The following is a 24472-nucleotide window of genomic DNA, read 5'->3' as shown; positions in this document are numbered from 1 at the left end:
ATAAATAAATTTATATAATTTATAGAATATATATTTATAGATTATCCCTAATCATTAATTATATATATATATAAATAAATTTATATAATTTATAGAATATATATTTTACAAAATAATTTGAAAGATTAAAAGTGATTGTAACTTTCTAACTATTCAAATACTTTTAACACTTAAATTATTTTTTAAAATATATATTATATAAATACTATATATAAATTAGTTAAAGATAATATATATAAATTATATATATAGATAAAAATAAATAATATATATATTATTTATTTATTATTTAAAAGATTTAATAATTATATAAAATTTAATAATAATATATATATAAAAGGTTATATATAAGCGATTTAATAATTATATATATAAATATAAAATATAAGATTAAAGATAATATATAAAAAAATAATATTTTAAACTTAAACCGTTAGGTTTAACCAAAAAGTTGACGGAAGGGCCACCGGTGACATTTATAAAAGTTGAAGGGACAATTTGTTTCAAAAATTAATTTGAAGACAAAAGTGAGCGATTGAAATAGTTTGAGGGCCGCCCATGTAATTTGCCCTATTAAATACGATCATATTGAAAAGAGAGAAAATATAAATATTGAGAAAAAAAATATAAATATTAAGAAGTGAAAGATAAGATTAATAGTGAAGATAAAAAAGAAAAATAAATGTTATATATACTTAGTCAACAATCTACTAAAATGTTATATTAAATTTTAAATTATTTTCTTCAATATCTTTAAGGTTCCTTTATTGTTTTTATTTGATCTAAGATCTCTTCGGTATGCAAATTTTTTTATTTATTTTTATTTGTTAATTCAAAATCAATTTTTTTTATTGAACAATATAGTCTTTTTTTTTTTTTTTGCTTTCTATTAGTGTTTTTATTTTTATTATATCTTTCATTTAGATTTAAATTGAAAAACATCAATTTTCTTGTTATACATATGGTTTCATTTTATATGTATTTAAAAGTAGTATAAATCTGCCTTACACATCCTTTCGTTACAAATATTTCGCTCCCCCTATCATTACTCTTTAAATAGATAAACATGATTAATTAAAAAAAATATTAATTTAATTTTATTTATTTTATTAAAATTAATTCTAAAATCTAACCCTAAATAATCTATTTTGATAAATAATAAAAAAAAATGATTGTTTTTTTTTGTAAAATACTTAAAATATATTATTATATAATGCTCAAATAATTTATTAATATATATATATATATATATTATTAATGAATTAATTGATGATATTGATAAAAGAATAAATAAAATGATGTTAATTTATTTGTGGTAATTTAAAAAAGTTTTCACCAAACAAGAAGTCAGGTTTCAAATGGGACCGTATATCGATTTACTGAATTTTCACACCACCAAACAAACAAACTAGATCCGATCGTTCTCTCTCATTGGATATACAAATCTCTTTCTTCTTCTTTAAAGTCTTCTTCAATCGACTGCTCTCTCTTATTAAGATCTTCGATTTCTGAAATCCGATATAATTTTCTTCTCAATCCATTCATACATACGTGTTCGTTTCACAAATTAATTAAGGAAATGTGGCGATTTGGTTTATCACTGATAATTTGTTTCCATCTCTGGATGAAGTGTTGTATTGGCGCTGATCATGTGGAAACGTGCTCTGGAATAGTGCCTATGAGGAATCGCAGTGGCAGGATTTCGATAGCGGATTTTGGAGGCGTGGGTAACGGAGAAAAGCTGAATACTAAGGCGTTTCGAGCGGCGATTAATGAGATCGAGCGTCTGAAACGAGTAGGAGGCACACTTCTATACATACCTGCTGGCGTGTATTTAACTGAGACCTTCAACTTGACTAGCCATATGACTCTTTACTTGGCCAAAGATGCTGTCATCAAAGCTTCACAGGTCATTTTCACTATTTCAGAATTAGTTCATTTATTAATTATTTTTTTATAATATTATATTAATTAGAAATAATATATTTAAATATTAGTACTTTAAATTGTTTTTAAATTATAAATTTTTATCGGATCTCAACAAATTGATTCTCTTTTATTTCTCTAGTCTGACACCTCAACAACTGAATTTTTTTTTTCACTAGGACCGAATAGAATATTGTAATTTTATTTTATAATGATTATTCTCTATATTATAATTTTTAGTTTAGTATATGACTTTGTTCGAATTGGGATTATTCTAATAACTTAGAGGGAAAAAATGAGTAATGATGGGTAATGATTTTGAAAATATAAAAATATTTTTGATAAAATTACTTAAAAGGTATTAATACATAATAATAAAATAATAAATAATAATTTAAAATAAAAAGTATCTTAGTATTTTGGTAATGAATTGAGTAATGTGATTGATAAGAGTGAGATTGAAAAGATATTTGAGTGAGTTGAGTTATTTAAATAACCCAAATCGAACAAGGCCTATATATATTTTAGATATATATCTTAATTATTTTTTAATTTAAAAACTTATTTTTTCAAGTCTACTTTTACTTTCAACAAAACACTAAATATATTTGATGCATTTGGCTTTTCACTTTTTACTTCATTTTTTATTTTATTTTACACTTTATTTATTTAAAGTTGCATGATAATTTTTATGAATATATATTATTAAAATTAAATTTAAATATTTATCCAATTTAAAGTCTCTTATTTGATAATTACCAATAAATTTAAAACTTATCATACGTGTCATTTCTTCTTCTAACCGACATCAATTCCAAACATAAAATATGTTTCCATCACTCTCTCTGCTGGCAAGCGCAATATGGCCATTTTTTTCAAAGCTTTTAAATTATTATATTTTATAACTTTGGATATCTATATATATTTTTTAACTTATTTTTTTTTACTTTTAAAATAAAAATTTATAATATTTTTTAAATGTATAATTAAATCATTAAATTATATTATACTTAAAATTTAATTTAATTTATTTTATATTTTTACGTTATATTTTATGACTTAAATTTTATAAACTATAAATTTATAATTTTAAATGTACAAATAATGTTTGTTTTAATACAATATTCTTTTAAGTTTGAAAATAAGTTTTTTGAGTTTAAAATGAATTATTGTTTAATCGACCTTTATTGTATTTTTGTTTTGAATTTGAGAATAAGTATATGAGTTTTAGATAGTTTTACCGTAAGAAATGGATGATATAAATATTCAATTGATTTCTTTTTAAAAATTATTAAATGGAAATCAAAATATTATAGATTATATATTTTTTTAGTAATAAAATAACAACAGTATTTTATTTTGCAATGATTCTTATTTCTTCCATTCAACATACTATTAACAAATCATATGGAGTGTTCAAGTTAGATTGTGAGATAAAAAAAGGCAAAAGTTTAAGGTCTTTTTGGATTATTTAAATAATTGATAATTTATTTAAAAAGTTATGATTTATAGTTATTTTAAAGAAAATTAATTTTTTTATAAAATAATTTAGAAGGTATTAACATATAATAATAAAATATATATATTTTTTTTATAAATATATGGTAGCCTATTTTCTTTATATTTGAAGACTTGAAGTAGATGATGGCTTATAGGAGTGTCGGCCTTTTATAAACATATTTTATTTATGTTAAAAAAACAAGACTAGTTACTATTATTAATTACATTCTAATACAGCTTTAATATTATTATTTAAATTTATTTTATAAATTAATTAATCATTTTATTAAAAATTGCAACTTCAGTTTTCATATTTTCCCACCTAACAATACAACTAAATGAATTAAGGGGTAATGAATTGAAGTGACAATCTTTTGAAAATTTTGTAGATAAAACATATTTTTTTTACCAAATACATTTGATAGCGATTTTTGTGAAAGTAATAAAATGGACATAATATACTTTCAAATATTAATGCTACTAAGACTATCCACAACAAAGTGTCAAATAATGTATCAAATAGTGTTAAAATAATATCAAATGGTGCAGCAGAGTATCAAAATTAAGTGTTAAAATATGGGTATCAAATTTTGATACGGGATCAAATTTGATGTGCCCCAATCACAGCGTGCCAAGTGGCAGCGCTGGTGGTTACTTTTTTGTTTTTGTTTTCTTTTTTAAATACACTTTTGCATAATAATTGATCAAAAAAAAATATATATATCATTATTTTTTATTTTTCGAGATATATAAATAAAGACCTGGTTTGTGTCATTTTGACACCAAAAAATTTCTGAAATTTTCCACCATATTATCATCCTTGTTTGTATCACCTTTCTTTTGAAATCTTCAAACTCTTTAATGGATCTTTCACAAAACTACAACTTCTTTCCAAATTACCAATGTTTAGAGTGTTTGTTTTCTTCTTCGTTTTAAATAATATTTGTATGTTTGATTTACCAAGTGATGAATAATATTGTTTGTGGTTAAAAAAAATGAAATTATGTATAAATGATGTGGAAGTGAGAGAAAGTGAAAAAATAATTTTGATACATTGAATAATACTCTGCCGTAGGATATACTAAAAAGTGGGTGTTAAAATAGGTGTTAAGCTGATGTGACAGTATTAAATGAAAAAATTTAAAACTCTGCTGTGGATAGTCTACGAGCTTGTTTATCTTGATTCATTTAGAAAAAATAATGTAGGATTGGTTTTTTAAAAACTAGATTATTTACTATCTCACCTTCATCTTAAAATATTCTCTAAGTCAAAATATCATGGCATTTTTTGAAAATAAAAAATATTTGCCACCTGGAACAACCACTTACTTATTAGTTTTCTTATATTCTTATCATCACTCAATATTATTTGAGAAATTCTCTTCATGAATATGGAAATTGAAATTATAATTTAATATATACATTTCAATAATTTCATTAAATTTATTTAAAATTTCTTTGTTCTATCATAGCTTCTACTGTTATGAGCTTCTACTATTTTGAATTAAAACTTCAGTTTTGGCTAAAAATGCACACTAAAATATTAAAATAATATTAAAGTCATTAAAATGGTCTTGTTCGGTTTGAATTTTTTAAATAATTCAAAAAAAATCAAACATCATTTTCAATCAAGTTTTATCAATCACATCACTTAAATTATTAACCAAAATATTAAAATACATTCCATTTTAAATTATTATTTTCTATTTTATTTATATATCAATACATTTTAAGTAATTATTACCTTATCAAAATCATTAACTATTATTATTTTTTTCTCACTTTAAAATTTTTAAAAATACAATCCGACCTTACTTAGAATTTAGAGTGTTTTGTACATGTGTGGACAGCTCATTTGGTAAAATAAAATTAGCATTCACAGTGCAACAAATTTATTTATCCAAAATGAACTAAACTTGTATTTGACTTAAAAGTGTAGGTGACCTATTGTGAAGAGATAAATCTAAATAAACAACCTTTTGATTTCTAAATTTATGTGACAGAATACATTTCACCGTTAGTGCAAATGTATGTGTTTATCAAAACTGTTATACAATATCATCAATCAATCAGGATATTATTTATGTTTCAGGATACAATAAATTGGCCTTTGGTTAATCCCTTACCTACATATGGAAGGGGAAGAGAACGTCCTGGAGGAAGATACATTAGTTTCATACATGGAGATGGGCTTCAAGATGTCATTATTACTGGTCATTACCTGCATCACCTTTTTTATATAGCCGTATTCTAGTTATGGATTTGGATTTTACTATATGATTTTTAGGCTGTTAAAACCTAGTTTCAACAATAGTGATCTCCAGCATTTACAAATCATAATTCAAACTAAATCAATGGAAAAATTGTTATGTTATGACTGATGAAGCATTTGTTCTTTAGGTGAAAATGGGACAATTGAAGGCCAAGGTTCGGTTTGGTGGAATATGTGGAGGCAGAGAACTCTTCAATTCACCAGACCTAATCTCCTTGAATTTATGAACTCCAAGGAAATCATAATCTCCAATGTCATATTCAAGAACTCCCCTTTCTGGAACATCCATCCAGTTTATTGCAGGTATAATGACTTATTATTGATATTTATATGTTTAAATGTTTATGTATTGTGATGAATTAACTACTTAGTTCTAGGATATGATTGTGTCTACTTGTGAACATTCAAACCAAGTTTAAGATCAAATTATTGATTTGAAATAGTCTTAGCTAAAAAGGAATAGGTCGTATGTATCCAATTCTAAAACAAAATAAAAAGTTCTATAATGACACTTCTATAAAAGTTCATCTAGACAATTACAAGTCCTTAACTTAAAATGCCAGCTCTCATCTGATGTGTGTTATTTGGGTGATTGATGTAAAACTACCAAATATTTATACAAATTAGGTGCCTGTTCCATTTCATCTTTTTAGTTTGCTCTTCCTTTCCCCCTTATTTTGTATTTGAATTGTAAACCCTAAGAAGTGCTATTCTTAAATACAAACTTAAATTTCAAAAAATAATAATTATGAACTCCTTAGAGTTGTCCTAAAATTAATATTTTTGTAAAATTTTCAGTGCTATAGTATTATTGTACTCTATTTTTTTTCTTAATGATACTATTATTTATATCCTTATCATTTGGTTGTGCTTCTTTATTTTCTGTAGCAATGTTGTTATTCAAAATGTGACAATACTGGCTCCACGAGACTCTCCCAACACAGATGGAATTGATCCAGGTAATGTGTCTATTCTTTGTCACAATGTGTTTGACACAATTCCCAATTCTTAAATCTTCAGTTAGAATTGAAAGTTATTATTTTTTTCATTTGGTAAACTATTTTTTATTAGATCCTATCTAAATTATTGTTTGAACCAATGATCTTCTTATAAATCATACAATAATATTGATAATCTAAAACAATAGAGATATAGTAAAATAAATAACGTAAAATTTAACGAGATTCAACTAACAATAACTAAGTCCCCAGATAGTATCGGCCCCGAGGATTTGGTTGCCTCAGGCTTAGGATAGAAAAATTTAAAAAAAGTTTGGCTGTCCTAATTTTATTTTTAAAAAAATTGTTCAAAAAATTGTTTTTTTTTTTTTTTATTTTTTTTTTAATTTAAACATATAACAAAATATAAAAACTTATTTTCCATCCTAAAAAAATATGCTAGACAATTTTATGTGAAAACAATTAATAAATTTAACTAAATAATCTAATATTTTTTATTAAATGGGCTATTCTAGGAGATGAGTTGCCCTAGCCCGTGAGTTTGGTAGGCTTACCAGGGCCAAACCTGTTCCATAGAATTGCTCATCCTATTGATTTTTCATGAAAAATAGTCTATATAATCCTATGTTACATCATCTCCATTTATAAAGATACATATTTATACATCTAAGTTATTTAGAGCCTATTAAAAAATAAATTTACACAAATAAACTTAAACTTATATTATTTTATAACACCCTCCCTTAAAACGAAAATAAACATTTAGTTTAAAATTTTCAACAACTTCTCATTATATCTTCATAAATTAAGATTACAGTCTTTTTTGTTTGGTTTAATAGGACTCGTAGCTAAACAAGTAATAACTTGTGATATATATAGCTCTTCTTTTGGTGATCTGTTCGACAACACTTTCCTTCCACAATCGAATTTTACTCGTTCATCTTTTCTTTTTTCACAAGACTGTAGTATTGTTTCTATTTTGGTGATTGAACTACAATTCAACTTTACATTCCTTCTCACACGATCAAACTTCAATAGTTTCATCTTTTTTCTTCACGATAAAACATTACTTATTTGATCTTTCACTTCAAACATCACTCGTTCAATTTTTCTTCTTCAATACTAGGTCACAATTTATTTCTCAATGAAATAAAATCGTAACTTAATTCCTTCTCTGTAATCAAACCTCATCTGAATTTTTCTTCTCAATATCGAACCAACATGTTCCATTTTGTTAACGCTATATAACGTTTCTCAATGTAGATACAAACTCGTTATTAGTTTTTTATTTCAAGAATTATATCATCTTTTGTCAAGTGTAAAACACATCATCTTCTTAATATATTTCAACCACCATCTTCATACTCATTAACTCTCCTAATAAATTTCTTCAACTACCTTTACCTTTGTTCCAAGAATCTCTCAAAACTCACTCTAGCTAAGAATTTCTCTGTCTAAGCTTCCCAACATAGTGAATATTTTCCCTACCTACCTTTGACTATCTAGAGTCTCAAAAAAATGTCACTCATGCTGCCTATGCTGCCAAGATAACACTCGGTTGTAAGAAACTTTTAACTAATTTTCTCCATATATAAAGATACACATGTTTGTTCTCTACCTCCTTATATTAAAATATTATTAAATAATCTAACAAACAATGCATATAATTAGTGTACCTTAATCCATACATTATAAAAGCTCTTGAGAATAAAGCGGAATAATCACACTTGTGATAATAAACTATTCCCCACTTGATTGGATCTTTAGGAGCGAGAAACAACAAACATAAAAGAAAATATAAATGAAACAAGAAGACAAAGAATTTAACGTGGAAAACATTCTCAAATCAAGGAGTAAAACCACAGCACCTCTTTCCAAAAGAAGCTTCACTATAATCAAATATTAAACACGAAACAAATGAAAATAAAATCTAAACAAATAAAAGATCTCACTATCTCTCCACAAGTGCATGTTAGATGACTTTCAGATGTGTTTTGATAAGACCACTTCCTCCACCCTTTATAGCAGAACAAGGACATCTCAAGAGTCTTTTTCCAGTAAGACAACCATACCCCTATTTAACACAAAAGGACTCTTGATCAGTTTATGGACTCCTGGGCTTCTAAACTTCTGGACTTCTAAACTTCTCGGCTTCTTAAACAGGATTGACTTTTTATTACATAGTTTGGAGCCCAAACAAATAACCCAAAAAACTCCCCCATCACAACTATGGAAGGGTTGTTGTCAAACCATAGTTGAACAACAAAACTCAAACTTGCCTTTTGGTAGTGCTTTGTCATATCTTCTTTCTCATCATCGTTTGAAGGACAAAGTTTTGAGCTTAATTTAAAATGTGCTACAAGAGGTGTGGAGACACTATTGACTTTCTCCATATTGAATCATTGCAACACTTTTTCAATATATCGTTATTGAGACAACCATAACTTCTTTGTCTTCCTATCACGACTGATTCTAATTCCAAGAATCTGATTCATTAGTCCAATATCCTTTATCGCAAAGGAGTCCCCTAAGTCTTGTTTCAACCTATTAATTCTCACAACACTTTGACCTACAATAAGCATGCCATCAACATAAAGTAACAAAATAATAAAGTCATTGAGAGAGATTTTTTTGCACAAACACGCAATGATTAGAAGTAGTCTTCTTATAGCCATGTTCCTTCATGAACAACTCAAATTTCTTGTACCATTGTCGAGGAACTTGTTTCAAGCCATACAAGATTTTCTTCAATCTGCAAACATAATACTCTTTACCCTTGACCTTAAACCCATCAGGTTGATTCATGTAAATCTCTTCTTCTAATTCACCGTGAAGAAAAATCGTTTTCACGTCCATTCGTTTAACTTCTAAATCAAGACTAGCTGCAAAACTCAAGACAACTCTAATTGAAGTCATTTTAACAAAAAGAGAAAATATTTCATCAAAATCAATACCTTTTCTTTGACTAAACCCTTTGACAACCAAACAAGCTTTGTGTCGTGGAACTGAAGTATGCTCATATTGCTTTAGTCTATAGACCCACCTATTTTTCAAAGCTTTCACTCCTTTTGGTAATTTTACCAACTCAAATGTATGATTGTCATGTAAAGATTTCATCTCATATTTCATAGCATCAACCCAATCTTCGATATCTTTAGCCTCTTCATATGTCTCTAGCTCCCCCCCATCTGTCACCAACGTATATTCATCATTAGAATATTTAGTTGAAGGTTGTCGATCTCTCGTAGATCTTCTAAGTGGAATTGTAGGTAATTCACTTGGCTCTCTACTATCATTTTCCATGTGAACATCATGTTCACCCTCATCATCATCCTCCTACACCTGATTTTATGTTGAAATAGGTGAATCAGATAAATGAACTTATTTAAATTTATCGACTCACCTTTTCCCTTCAATTCATAATCTTTATCTTGATCACTTACCTCAGTAGTCTTATCTTCAAAGAAGATAACGTCACGAATTCTTACAAGCTTCTTTGTAATTAGATCATAATTTATTAGACAAACATATCTTTGCTATAACCCAAGAAGATGCACTCACGACTCTTCACATCCAACTTTGATCTTTCATCCTTTAGAATGTGAACAATGCATCTGCATCCAAATACTCGTAGGTGATCATAAGAAACATGTTTATTTGTCCATACCTTATTTGGAACTTCACCGTCCAAAACAACTATATGACTCAAATTAATAACATGTACTACCATGTGTAATGCTTCACCCCAAAATGTTGGGGGTAACTTTTTTTCTTCTGAAAGCAAACATCTAATCTTCTCAACAATTGTCCTGTTCATCCTTTCTGCAAGGTCATTCAACTCAGGAGTCTTTAGAGGTGTCTTCTGGTGTCTGATCCCATATTGTTTATAGTATGCATCAAATGGACTACAATATTCATCACCATTATCACTGCGAATGTACTTGATATTCTTTCCAGTCTCTCTTTGAACAAGAGCATGAAATTTCTTGATTTTTTTTAAAATTTAATCTTTAGTTTTCAAAATATAGATCCAAAGTTTCTTGGAATGATCATCAATAAACGTTATAAATTATAGATCACCACTATTAGTTCGTACATTTAAAGGTCCTCAAACGTCTGAATGCACCAGCTTTAAGAGATCTAACTTTCTTGAGGGAGGATTATGCTTGAATGATACTCGAGTTTTCTTTCCCATAAGACAATGAGAATAGTTCTCCAAATCTGTCTCACTTAAACCCGGAATAACATTTTACTTAACTAGCAAATTCAACCCCTTTTCACTAATATGATTAAGTCTTTGGTACCATAACTTTGAAGCTTATTTACTTCGTACAACATTCACATTATCTTTACTTATTAAAGATTGCATTAAATATAAATTTGAAAACTTATCTCCCTAGTCATGGTCTCAAATTATTTAATGCTCCAAAAGTAACAAATTATTTTTGCTCCAAAAGATTATTTAGTTCTAATCGCCTTAAAATCTTCCTACGAACTCAATCATGGTCTCAAATTAAAACGAGGATCAATGAATCATTATAGCCAACATATAAGAAATATTTCACAAAACTTGGGTGAATTTTATGAAATCACAAAACAATGGACATAGTTCGAATTTAAGGTCATAGATCCATTCTCAAACTATTTAAAGTTTTCCAATTTTTTTGAAAGAATGTTTGAATTTATGAAAATATTGATTCTCCTATTTCTAATCCATTATAATGTTTCTAGAAAATCATAGGATCACGCTCGATCATAATAAATAACAGGATTAAAGTGATAATAATAATAATAAAGGTGTCTTTTCGTTATTCAAGCCTCTTGAAATTATCTCTAGTTAATGAGATTCTTCAAGTCTCTTATTTTAATGTCTAAGTTTTGTTTAACTATATAAGTTATAATCATGTTCTTATTTCAACAAGTTTATAGAAAAAATTTCATTTAAGTTTGTTTCATTCTCTAAAGCCTTTATTCACTTTCCAATAAGTTTCTTCACGGTTCGATCATCGAAGTCCTGTTTGTAATTTTGTTACATGGTATCAGAGCTTTGGATACATTCGTAAAAAATGTATCGTTGTTATTCAATATGGAAAGTGGTTGTCATGTAGCTGGACTCGGTTTGGAGTTCTTAAACCAGTAAAACTACTGGATATGGAAGACCTATATGAAACCGTACTTGGTCGGGGAAGACTTGTGGGACATTGTCGTTGACGACAATGATGTATCCCCCGAGGATGTCATTGAAAATGCGAAAGCATTGAAGAAATCGAATAAAATCAACGCGAAGGCATAATTTGTGTTGAAGAGGTCAATATCCCACAATCCGTTCGAGCACATCATCGACCGTGGATCTGCTCGTGAGATATGGGAAACGCTTGATTGTCTTTTCAACAAGAAGAACAAGGTTTGTATCCAGATGCTTGAAAATAAGTTGGCAGTCGTTAAGCAAATCGGAACTGTCTCAGAGTTCTTTCTTAAGATAAAGAACATATGCTCAAATATTTATATACTAAACCCATATGAGAAAATTTCAGTGGCTCGAACGAAGAGGTATATTGTTCGAGGGCTTCTACCCGAGTATTCGCCATTCATCACCTCAATTCAAGGTTGGGCTCAACAACCTTCACTCGAGGAGTTCAAAAATCTCGTCATCTCAAGAGTCGTTGGCCGCACAAATGACTGGAACGAGTATAAAGGAGGAGTCGAGCAATGCGTTGTTTGTGAAGAAATCGAGCTAGAAAAAAGGAAAGTAGAAGAATGAAGAAAGAGGTCATGATTCTAAAAATATTCTTAAAAAGGTCTTTAAGTGTTTCAGGTGTGGAGAGAGTGGACACTTCAAAAGAAATTGTCGAGTAAATTTGGATGAAAATTTTGCTAGTTCAAATCTTAAAGAAAAGTCTGACCAGCGTGTTGAGGAGGACTGGGACAAGGATTTTTATGCCGATGTGATGATTTCGAAGTAAAAGAAAATAGATGCATCTCATGGTAAACATGAGATCAATCAAAAGTGGATAATTGATTCAGGGTGCGAACATCACATTAATAGAGAAGATTTCGTGTTCTCATCAAGTCGAATTCATAATGGGGGTGGTGGCATTGTCATGAGAGATTACTCGGTTCATGAAGTTAAAAAAGAAGGATTAGTTGTCATTAATAGTGGCAAGGGAAAACCTATTACTCTAAAGAATGTCCTACCACGTTTCAGGAATTCAGAAGAACCTTTGCTCGGTAGAAAATGTTGTAGACACTTGTAATCTTGTGTTGTTCAGTCCACGTTATGTGAAGTTTTTAAGGAACGTTAAAGAAATCAAGGCGAGTGTGGTTCACACTAGAACTCGGGTAAATGATATCTTTGTCATTTCAGCATCAAATTCGTACATCGAAAAGGTGAACGACAAAAGCACATCCTTTATATGATATGCAATGCTTAGGTATGTCAATATGACTAAGCTTAGTGTTATGTCTCGAATGAAACTTGTCGAAGGTTTACCTGAAGATCTAAGGATCGAGGAGGGTAGTATGTTTGAATGATGTCAATTATGGGAAGGCTCATCGACTTCCATTCGACAACTCTGTATCGAGAAGTAAGGTCCTTTGGATCAAGTTCATAGTGACTTGATGGGACCAACTCTGTCTACCACATACTCGTGAAGTAAATATATTTTGCTGGTTGTGGATGATTTTCCCTAATTCACTTGGGTGTACTTCGTGAAAGAGATGTCCAAAGTGTTCTCTATATTTCTCGAGTTCAAGGAGACGGTAGAAGTAGAACAAGATAGAAAATTTGAGTACTGCAGACATACAATGGTGGGGAATTTTGCTCAAAAGAGTTTGAATTGTTTTGTAGGCAAAATGACATAAAAGAGAACTCTCATGTCCAAAGATCCCACAACATAATGGGATTGCCGAAAGAAAGATTCATCACCTTATAAAGACGTGTAAGTCGTGGCTGCATATGAAGAATATACCAAAGTAGTTATGGGAGGAAGGCATGAGTTGTGCTGCCCATGTCATCAGTTGAGTTCTTCTTATCCCAAATAAGTTCAAATCTTCATTTGAGATGCTTTATGGTTTTAAGTCAAGTGTTAAGCATTTTCGAGTTTTTGGATCTATTTGTTATGTCCATATTCCAAATTCGTGAAGGAGCAAATTGGATGTAAAGACAAGTAAATGCGTGTTCGGCGCCTATGACGAGAGAAGAAAGGGGTGGTTGTGTATGGATCTATCAACCCACAAATGCACTATGTCGAGAGATGTGGTTTTTGACGAAATATCTTCGTACTATATCAAGGATGTTGAGGAAACTATTCAGACTAACCTTCCCATACCCACGTCTACGAGAAGCTCCTTTAGTAGTGATAATAGTGATAGTGGGAGCCTTGACTTAGCTCAAGATACTTTAGTTGGTGAAAGAGCATAAAGTAAGAGTCTACCAAGAAGTGCACATTAAAAATAATCTAGTCAACAATAGAATGAGGAAATTCGACCAAAAAAGAACATTGTAAGGCCCTGTCGATTCAGGGATGATAATTTTGCAACAACCTTCTCTTGTTTCTTGGAAAATGCAATAGACGACGAGGAACCTGCTTCTTATAATGAAGTAAAGAATGTCGATGAATGTGTGGCATCAATGGAGGAGGAAATACACATCTCAAGATGAATGAAACATGGGACGTCATTCCGAAGCCTCATAATATTCAAGCAGTCACATGTAAGTGGGTGTATCGAATCAAGCAAAAGAATGATGAAACATAGATCGATACAAATCTAGATTGGTCGCTCGAGGATTCTCGTGCGAAGATGATGTCAATTCGCAATATGTTGGCCTTAATAACATGTTTTCAATGGAAACTGTGACAATTAGAGATATATATGGAACAACCACCTAAATTTGAGAAGAATGATGGTCATGAGTTGGTTTGTAGACTTAAGAATGCACTATATAGATTAAAGCAAGCCCCGCATGCTTGGTATGAAAAGATTGCAGAATATCTTTAGTTTTGTGGGTACAAACCTTTATAATTCGATTCAAGTCTATTTATAAAGAAGCATCAAGGGCAGATGGTGGTGGTACTTTTATATGTAGATGACATAATCTTGACGGGAAGTAACTATGATGAGGTTGGTCGATTACAAGATGAGCTCTCGCTTTGAGATGAAGAAGCATGGTGAACTTGGAACTTTTCTTGGTTTACATAATTTTTATATAGGAGATTATAATGTTTATTCATGTATAAATCATTCGTCATCTAATTTATACATAAAAACTATAATGTTGAATTAATTAAAATATTAATTCAAACATATTATTTATATTTAAAAAATTAGAATATATAAGCAAATAAATATTTATCATCATGTTACATAATTTTTACAAAAGAAATTAATATTTAATCAAACAAATATTCACCATGTCACATGATTTCTACAAAAGAAATCACAATGTTTCAAACATCATTGGCCAAAATTACTTGCACGCATCCCGTATTGTTTTTCAAATCAATTAAAATTTTTCCTTATAAGACCAAATAAAACAAGGCCATTTTATCGAAATCCAAACCAATTAGGCCCTCCATTATCAGTGCCACATAATTATAATTATGAATCTTCTTTTCTTGTTTCAAATCCAATCCTTTCAATTTCTTGGTCTCCAACTTTAGTCTTTTATCATTGTTATGATTCTCTATTTTATTTATTAAAAAGAATATACTATTTATTTTATTCAACTCTATCAACAAACGAATATATTACATTTAAAAATAATATCTTAATATTATAAAAAAAAGTAATATAAAAGACAATCTATATTTATAAATAATTTTTTTCCTTAGATACCAAACATCACGTAACATTCCTAATAATTATTAACGTTTAATTAATTTAAGAAGGTATATATTTATAATTAATTATTTGAAAATAAAAAACATATATTTTAATTATAATTAATTTAAATTATTAATAATAAATTATAGTTATTAATTTTCTGAAAATTAAAAGCTAACATTTTTTTTATTTATTATTAAAAATAATTTTAGTAACCAACAAAAACTTTTAGTATAAAGAAAACAAATGATTGTTTTTTAATTTATTTGTTAGACAATGTTTGTATAATAAATATACATAATTTTTCTTGAGAATATTTTCTATATAATCTATATTAGTTTATAAAATTAAACTTTGACAAAAAAATGTTATTAATAATTAACATTTATATATATACAATAAATACTATATTTTTATTAGTCGATTCCTCAATTTCTTCAAATGAACAATTTCAATCATTTACAATTCGTATTTCTGAAACATTAAAGACAAAAATTCAGCAAAAAATTACTACATAATTTAGCACATTGAAACTCTTTTAAGATTGTTACAATGACAATTAATAATATTGAGTGTATTTATGATTAATTGTCTAATTCAAGGAATTAATATTAATTAAAAATTAATAAATTTAATTCCATTTAGATTAAAATTTATTTTAATTCATATTTAAATTTGATATGAATTTTATTTTGATTAAATTTATTCAAAATCTTATTTTTATTTAATTAATGAAATTATTTTAATTTCAACACGCTACGCAGTCTAGAGTCCCTAAGAAAGTGTTGAAATATAAAAAAATATAGTACATGTACAATAACCTAACAACGAAAATTAACTATTTATTTTGATAGATATTGCACCATTTACAAAATAAGATACGAAATTATAAATCTAATATTCCTTCTCACTACATTAAATGTAGATATTGTAACAAGTTTTTATCCTTAATACAGTAAAACAATTAGAAATATACAAATAGTTTAGATGCATTTAAAGATAATGCAGAATGACAAGTTAATAAATTAAAACTTATTTTATTAATCATATAAATTCAGAGGTAGTTTATTCTCATTTTACTCATGCTTCTTCTTCTAACTTATGACAGATTCAAGCTCAAACATTTGCATAGAGGACTTGTACGTTTCAACTGGAGATGATCTTGTGGCAGTAAAGAGTGGTTGGGACGAGTATGGAATCGCATACGGCCGTCCCAGCAGCAACATCACAATCCGCCGACTGACCGGATCTTCTCCCTTTGCTGGAATCGCAGTAGGCAGTGAAGTATCAGGCGGTGTTCAGAATATATTGGTGGAGCATGTTAATCTTTACAACATGGGATTCGGAATCCACATTAAGACTAACATCGGCAGAGGAGGGTTTATTAAAAACATCACATTCTTCGATATATACATGGAAAACGTACGAACAGGGATTAGAATAGCGGGGAATGTTGGAGACCATCCGGATGATAAATTTGATCCGAATGCGATTTCAGTGGTAAAGGGAATAAATATAACGCTCGTTCTTGGTAAGAAAGTTCTGCAGCCGGGAATGATACATGGATTTAAGGGCTGCCCGTTTACTGGGATTTGTCTTTCGAATGTGAACATGAATGATCAGGCGCCGGTTGGAAATAGGAGGAATGATCCCTGGCAATGTTCGGATGTGACTGGGGCGGCGATTGGGGTTAGTCCGTTGCCTTGTGCAGAGCTAACCAGCGCCGCTCAGGCAGGTGAGTGTGCTCTTTTTCCCTTTGAATTGGATTAATGATAAAATGTGTGTAGATTTCTCTTCAAACTGAACTACGCTTATTTATCTAAAGTTTGAAAATTTGTTATTTCGTGTTAATTGAATTGGTGCTTTAATCTATGAATGTTTCAAAGTTATTTTGATTTTAGGTGAAACCAAAATACGTACATCAATTTTTTTATTTTTATGAAAATGATTTATGCAATCATATTATTATGAAATAGATGGTCATTAAAAAAACAATGACCAAAGCATAACATTTGAGTAGATAAATCAATGAAAGTCAAACAAAAATGACAAAATTAATGTATGCAGAGATCTTTTAAAAAAGCAATAAACTATTAGACCGAATAGGTTGGCTTCCTAAATCGAACCTAATATAATGTCAATATATATGATAATATTGTGAAGTAATCGCAACGGTTGTTTGAGATTGCAGAAGATTTTACGACTTCTCTCAAATCAAATAATTCATCAAAAAATAATAAAGATATATTTTCATTATTTCAAACCCGCAAATCTAACTACTTCAAGCCACATTTCCTAACACGTACCAATGGTTCCCGACATAACCTAGTGATTACCAGTAATGGTCCAAAGAAGACTCAAATAACAACACCCTTATAATGTAAAAGACGTTGAGGGCCCGTCTCCACCTCTTTGAGACACAAACAACAGACTAACTAAGATAATACACTTGGTCATATAACTATGATTAGTTAAAATACCACCACATATCAAACTCCAACTGTAAAATAAAATTTTTGTGGAAACCATGAATTTCCATAATTTATCCAAGAACATGGATGACTAATAGGGTGGTACGATTTCTGCCTTGTTTTACATCGGGATGTTTTTACTATTATCCTTGCCTTGTACGAGTTTCGAGAAATTTCCGAGAGGCAATGTGAATACCATATTTTTAAAAAATAATTTTTTTCTATAATAAATTTATAAAATGATAGTATATATAATGTAATATATTGGAATTTTATATTATTATAAAAATATAAGGTAGTAAGTCCTTGAGTGAATCCCACGTTAGGGTCTAAAAGTAAATGCTTGGGCTTGCGAAGGTTCTTGTTCAGTTGGTCCGTAAAACTCACTAGAATAAGCAGTATTATTGAACCAGACAAAACAACAAACAATAAAACCACAAAATGATAAAGCACATAAACTATAAGACAAGTAAGCCTTTATAGACCATACAAGTACACGTCGAGCCCATGGGAAAGGTTTAATTAAGATATGCAAGATTCCATCAAATATATTTTTTTATAAAATATAAAATTATAAACAAATATATTTGTGATGTTATATATTTAATTTTGTTTATTAATATTCGAGTAGAATGAGTGTGGGACACACATATTATTTTTGTCTCATCCATTGTTAAGTTATGACATTTGTAGCAGAATCTTTAAAATGTGTTCTATCTCTATTATAAAGATAAATAACATAAAAGTTGTAAAAAAAATACTTTATCAAATTCCCTATCCATATAATTTTTTAGGGATGATGAACAGTGAATCCTTATATTTAGGGATTACTGTAGCATCCTTAAATAATAAAATAATATATTTTCTCTTTCATGGTTAACAATAAATATTTAAATATATATGAATAAGTAATTAAGTGGTTGAGGTGGTTGAAAAATTGGTTGTTTTAATGAATATTTAAATGATATATGGATAAAGATAAGGAAGCTGATGTAGAATAATTTATATTTTGATTCTCTAAAATATGGATATTATTATTTTATATTATTTTTAGGGATACAAAATAGGGAATCTGGTACAAATGCCCTTAGTGAAAAATCGCTATAAATAATTTAGATCGAAAACCGCACCACGAATTTTAATTGTCAACCTTAATCATATGAATTTATTAATTATTATTCGTTTTTTTATGTATGAAGATTCAAATTCATAACCACAATCATACAAGTTACTATTATTTTTTTGGAAAACGGCTTAATGCCATTTCATTAAAAAACCCAAAGTAGGGAATGAGTTTCATGAAACAAAGTTAGGGCTTTTAACCCCTAACTTTGTTGATAACAACAAATGAGTTTCAAGAAACCAAACTGAATTACAAAAACAAACAAAACAACAAACACACAAACAAATTCTACCGAATTTTAGATTTGCTTTTCCTTGTTATTTTGAACGGGATATTCCATCTTTGACTTAACTTCAGATTGTCTTTATTTTTCGGAATTCATCTCCAAGTGTATATTAGTGCATTTCCACCTGTGACTATGTCTTCCTAGACCTTTTCCACTAATCTTTGATTTTACTATGAATTCTTATATTTCGCTCCCTCCAAATATTGTAGATCAAGGCTTCAAAGAAATATTTGAACACATTTGCCTAGAAGTTGTCTCCCTTACCCTTTCTCATTACCAATTCTATGATTTCATTCCATGTACCTGGGAAGTTTGAAATATTAATTTAATTTGCAAATTTGCACAAGAGCTGAGATACACACGATCACTCCCCAAACAAGTGATTAATGCTTTCCTCATACACTTTATAGATTGGACAATTAACATCTAGAATACTTATGTATTACCTAATTCTATCCTTTGTTGTCAATTTTTTCATGTATGTCAGCCAAATAATGAATTGATGTCGAGGAATAATCTTTGTAGACTAGACGATTTTATGCCAATCGACTACCTCTTCCTTTGCTCTAAGAATTTCCCAAGCTTTTCCCGCTACAAACTTTCCATTTGTTTCAGTTTCTCAGCTTTTAGTATTAACCCTTTCATTGAACTGCATGTTGCTGACCATGCTTAATATTCTTCTTCCTTCTAGTATGCTCCTTAGGATTGAGTTGCATCTCATATATTTTATGTCTCTGATCAAGGATAAAAGACCTTCCCCTCATATTGTGATTGTTTGGAATTCTTCTCTAAGAATCAAGGGATTATTTTCTAGCCATGGATCATGCCAGAATAATACTCCACTTCCATTGCCTATGCTGAATTTCATCCTCTTATACGCCTCCTTTCTAGATCTTATGACTTTCCTTTAATGACCTTGTCATTTCCTCATTGATTCGGCATGTCCAAATGCTAGAGTGAGGGCTCTATTCCATTCCACATAGTTCTTAATTCCTAACCCTCCTTCTTCTTTTGGGGTGTATACTTTTTCCCACATGACTTTTCCCCTCATCTGTCTTGTGTTCCCCAGATGTAATCCCACATTATTTAGTATAATTCTTCCTTGACTTTCTTTGAGATGACTATTTGCCGAGACCAATAGCCAATTATTCTCATTGTAACACTTTTAACGAGTTCAATTCTTCCTTCATATGACATATTTTTAGTTGCCCATCCAGTGATAGAGTTTCTAACATTTTCTATGAGTGGACTGCTGAAGTGTGAGTATTGGTGTTGTTTTACAGAAAGTGGGACTCCAAGGTATTTATCTAGTAGACTTCCTTCTTTGATTCCCATGATGTTGAAAAAGTTTTGCTTCAATTTCTCCTTTACTCATCCATAAAATGATTGACTTTTGTTTTCATTTATGAATATACATGTGACACTAGAAAACATTGTTAAAGCTTCCTTGATTAGACTAACAGATTCAACATCTGCATGAGCTACTAAAAACAAGTCATTAGCGAAACATATATGTGTTATTGCTTCTTCTTTGCAGTATGAGTGAAATTTGAAAGTGTGATTCCTGATCAGCATTTTAAAAATGCATTCCAATATTTCCATGATCATCACAAAGAGATACGGTAAGAGAGGGTTTCCTTGCCTTACTCTCCTTTCACCCTTAAAAAAACTAATATGGATACCATTCAAGTTGACAACAAAGTGAGGAGTTGATACACACTGCATAATCCACTCAATAAAAATGTTAGAAAATCCAGCAATATAAAGATAATTTTGGATGAAATCACATTTTATCGAGTCAAATTATCAACTAAGTGATGAGTTTCTAGAAGAATATATTGCATTCTAATCCAAACAAATTTTAACATCAAGATCGCCCAATTTTGTTTCTTTTCTTGGTGGAAAAATAAATGATTGATAATAGATTTAAAGTCAGAATAGAAATACATTTAATTATTTTTCATTTTAAAACCAAACTATATAAAAAAATTGTTTTACAAGTTTACTTCTTTTTTGGAGAAATGTTTAGAGTGCCAAAATTGATACTCTTTGGTTAATAAGAATCTGGTTAAGATCAAGGAAGGGTAAAATGTGCACCTGAACATCCCAAATTGATTAAAAAATAGTTTGGCCAATAACTCATAGATCGATTGAGGTTAGTCATTTGCGCAGAGCTAACTAGCATCGCTCGGGAAGGCGAATGTGTTGCTTCTCTTATTCCCTTTGAATTGGATGAATGATAAAATGTGTTTCAGATCTCTCTTCAAATTCACCTACTATTTATATGAATTTTGATAATTTGGTATTCCAATCAAATTAAATTGGTGTTTTTAATATATAATGTTATTTTTAAAAGCATTGATGATATTGATTATAATCTCTTCCTAGTAAGAAAACCCGAACTCAATGATATGAGTTATTGTTCACTCAATTATATGTCTTCACAAAAATATTTTGTATTTACACAAAAATAAATAAATAAATATAATAAATTAAAAATTAAAAATAAATTCTAGCATAAAGATCATCCAATTCCAGTTCTTTTCTTTTTGTGAGAAGAAGGGGGAGAGAAAAATATTTTGAAGTCCTAAAACATATTTACATGTAATTTTTTTTTTTTTTAAAACTAAACTATATAAGAAATAGTTTTAAAAATTATACTCTTTTGGAAAAGGTTTAGACTGCCAAAATTGATATTCTTGGGTTAATAAATTTTGGTAATGACAAGGGCAAATTGTGCATCTAAATATCCCAAATTGCTTTTTTAACTTAAAGAAATAGTTTTGCCAAATAACTCATTAAATAATGCTCAATAGATATAAATGTATGCACGTAAGTGTGATTATATCATAAACAAACGATTGAACTTGAACGAAATAAAGAAGTTATCAAAATAATTTCAAACAAAACCGGTTAGTGGACTGTTTAAATAGGACATTCAAGTTCTTGTCCTAATTGTATATATTTATCACTTTCATAATGAAAGTGATATATAATATATTATATAAGCATTCACGATCATGATAATTTTTTTATATAAACAAGGTAATAAGAGCTGTTACAAGGTAAAAAGAATATTCATAACCTAATAGGCACCTTATAATACAAGGTAATGTCATTTGATTTAAGAATGCGTGTAGGACATATCACAGAGCAGTTACAACCTTACTACACAACATGATGCATAAAAAAGTCGTGAATAGCACTGAATCCCAAGACGAGAGATGAATTTTTCACAAAAATGGAAAAAGTATACTATACTTAAAATTCATGATATTCTGAACCGGTTGTCGTAAAGGTGTCAGGTGGTTCAATGTTTGAGTTATATGAAAATATTGCATTTGAATATGAAGAATAGACGAGAAATGGTCTTTTCACGAAAAACATAAAAAACAATATCATGCTCAAAATTCATCATTTATGGAGTCGGTCGTCGTGAAAGTGTCAGATATTCAAATTTTGAGTATTTATGAAAAATTGCATTTTTATGGGGAAAATTATTTACTTATTTTAGATATTTTGGTCTAGTCTTCAAGTATAAACATCAAACTAAATCGAATATATTTATTTTAATTATTTACCGTGTAAAATTAGGGTGTCTATAATTTGAAATTAATCTTTGGATATTTATTTTAATTATTTACGGTGTAAAATTAGGGTGCCTACAATTTGAAATTAATCTTTGGCCTATGATTGTGATGATTACATTGAAATATAATAATAATAATAAACAAATAAAAAGTTTAAAATGATACATATGTTGCTTTTTCTTATTTGCATTCAACTTGAAAGGTACATCACCCTTTTATGTACGAGATGTGTACAAGACGTGTGGTGCGATACTCTCTATATATCTATTGGCATGTGAAAAAAAATGCTAAAATAAAAAGACAATTTGTGCTTTGATTATCAATGTTGTGGGAGTTGAACCTTCGTACACGTGATCGATCCACCACTCCGATGATGAGACCTCTTTTGAGAAGTAAGCCTCATGGAGATGGGATAAAATTCCTAATTGATAACGTTTCCCCACATTGACGATTTTTTATGGGGTGAATGGACATTCTCTTATTATTCCCATTATATAAGAAATTATGTGTATAATTTCCAAGACCTAACTATTTGTCGTGTCCAAACATTCAAGTCACATCCAAGGCCTATTATGTGCCTACTATACTTATGTAAATACATGTATGCACTATAGTTGAGATAGACACCCATGAATACATTCAAATCTTAAAAACATATGATGTTAGCGATGTTTGAGTTTTAGGTAGGTCTACACTTGACGTCACAACTCTTAGTCATTTTGGCCGCCCATCACAAGTATTGTTTGATGAACCACGAGATGTTCAAGCTAAACTGAGATATAATTATTTGAAGAAATGTCATAGACATAAAGGTCTTGATCAACCACAAATCATATGCCTTTTTTTCTTCCAAGTGGAGTGACATGGAGAAGACGAAGGTCTCGATAAAAAGATTTGACCTTTGTGGCTAAGTTTCTATGAGAGGCAAGCCAATGAAAACAAAGAAAACAAAATATCAAATGTCAAGGAAATGAAGAGCTTAAGGAAGACTTATTTTTAATTTTATATCCCTTTCTTTGTAATATATTGAATGTAAAAATATTCTTACATTTTGTAATATTTGTGTGCACATGAAAGGTGATGATGAGGGGTGAATGCTTGCAATGATTCATATTGTTTATTACTTAACCCCACTATTATTACATTCATTTTGAATAAAAACATCAACTAGGAAAATGAGAGCCTATTTCCCTTAAAAACACGTACGTGCATCATGATAATGAAGCTTATCATTTCATTGATAAATCTTCTTTTGTTTCCCTTTATCGATTCTCAAAGTCCCATGCGACGAATTAAAGGCGAAACTCCAATCTTGAAAGAATTCAAGGGCGTAACTCAATTCGAGGTTCATGTCACATTGCGCATTAGGCATCGAAGGTCACCCCTGAAAATGTATTATGACCGTTTCTATTTTTCTTCGGGATTACGACATTCACATAATCAAGATAAAGACATTCCTTGACCTACACGACTGTCAAAAGGAACACAAGGATAAGACCAAACATGATTACTAAAAGTCATA

General features: G+C 29.3%; 1 protein-coding gene across 1 annotated transcript; it reads left to right on the top strand.

Moving 5' to 3' along the window:
* The first annotated feature begins 1663 nt into the window (after positions 1-1663).
* On the top strand, positions 1664-17429 carry LOC124926456 (probable polygalacturonase). Its single transcript, XM_047466685.1, has 5 exons — positions 1664-1909; positions 5519-5639; positions 5827-6001; positions 6587-6657; positions 16589-17429. Exons 1-5 carry the CDS (start codon positions 1679-1681, stop codon positions 17248-17250), a joined length of 1260 nt encoding a protein of 419 aa, XP_047322641.1. The 5' UTR covers positions 1664-1678; the 3' UTR covers positions 17251-17429.
* Positions 17430-24472: the final 7043 nt, after the last annotated feature.

The sequence above is a fragment of the Impatiens glandulifera genome, chromosome 2 (genome assembly GCF_907164915.1).
Source record: "Impatiens glandulifera chromosome 2, dImpGla2.1, whole genome shotgun sequence".
Taxonomy (NCBI): Eukaryota; Viridiplantae; Streptophyta; class Magnoliopsida; order Ericales; family Balsaminaceae; genus Impatiens; species Impatiens glandulifera.
This window is presented reverse-complemented; position numbering and strand designations above follow the sequence as displayed.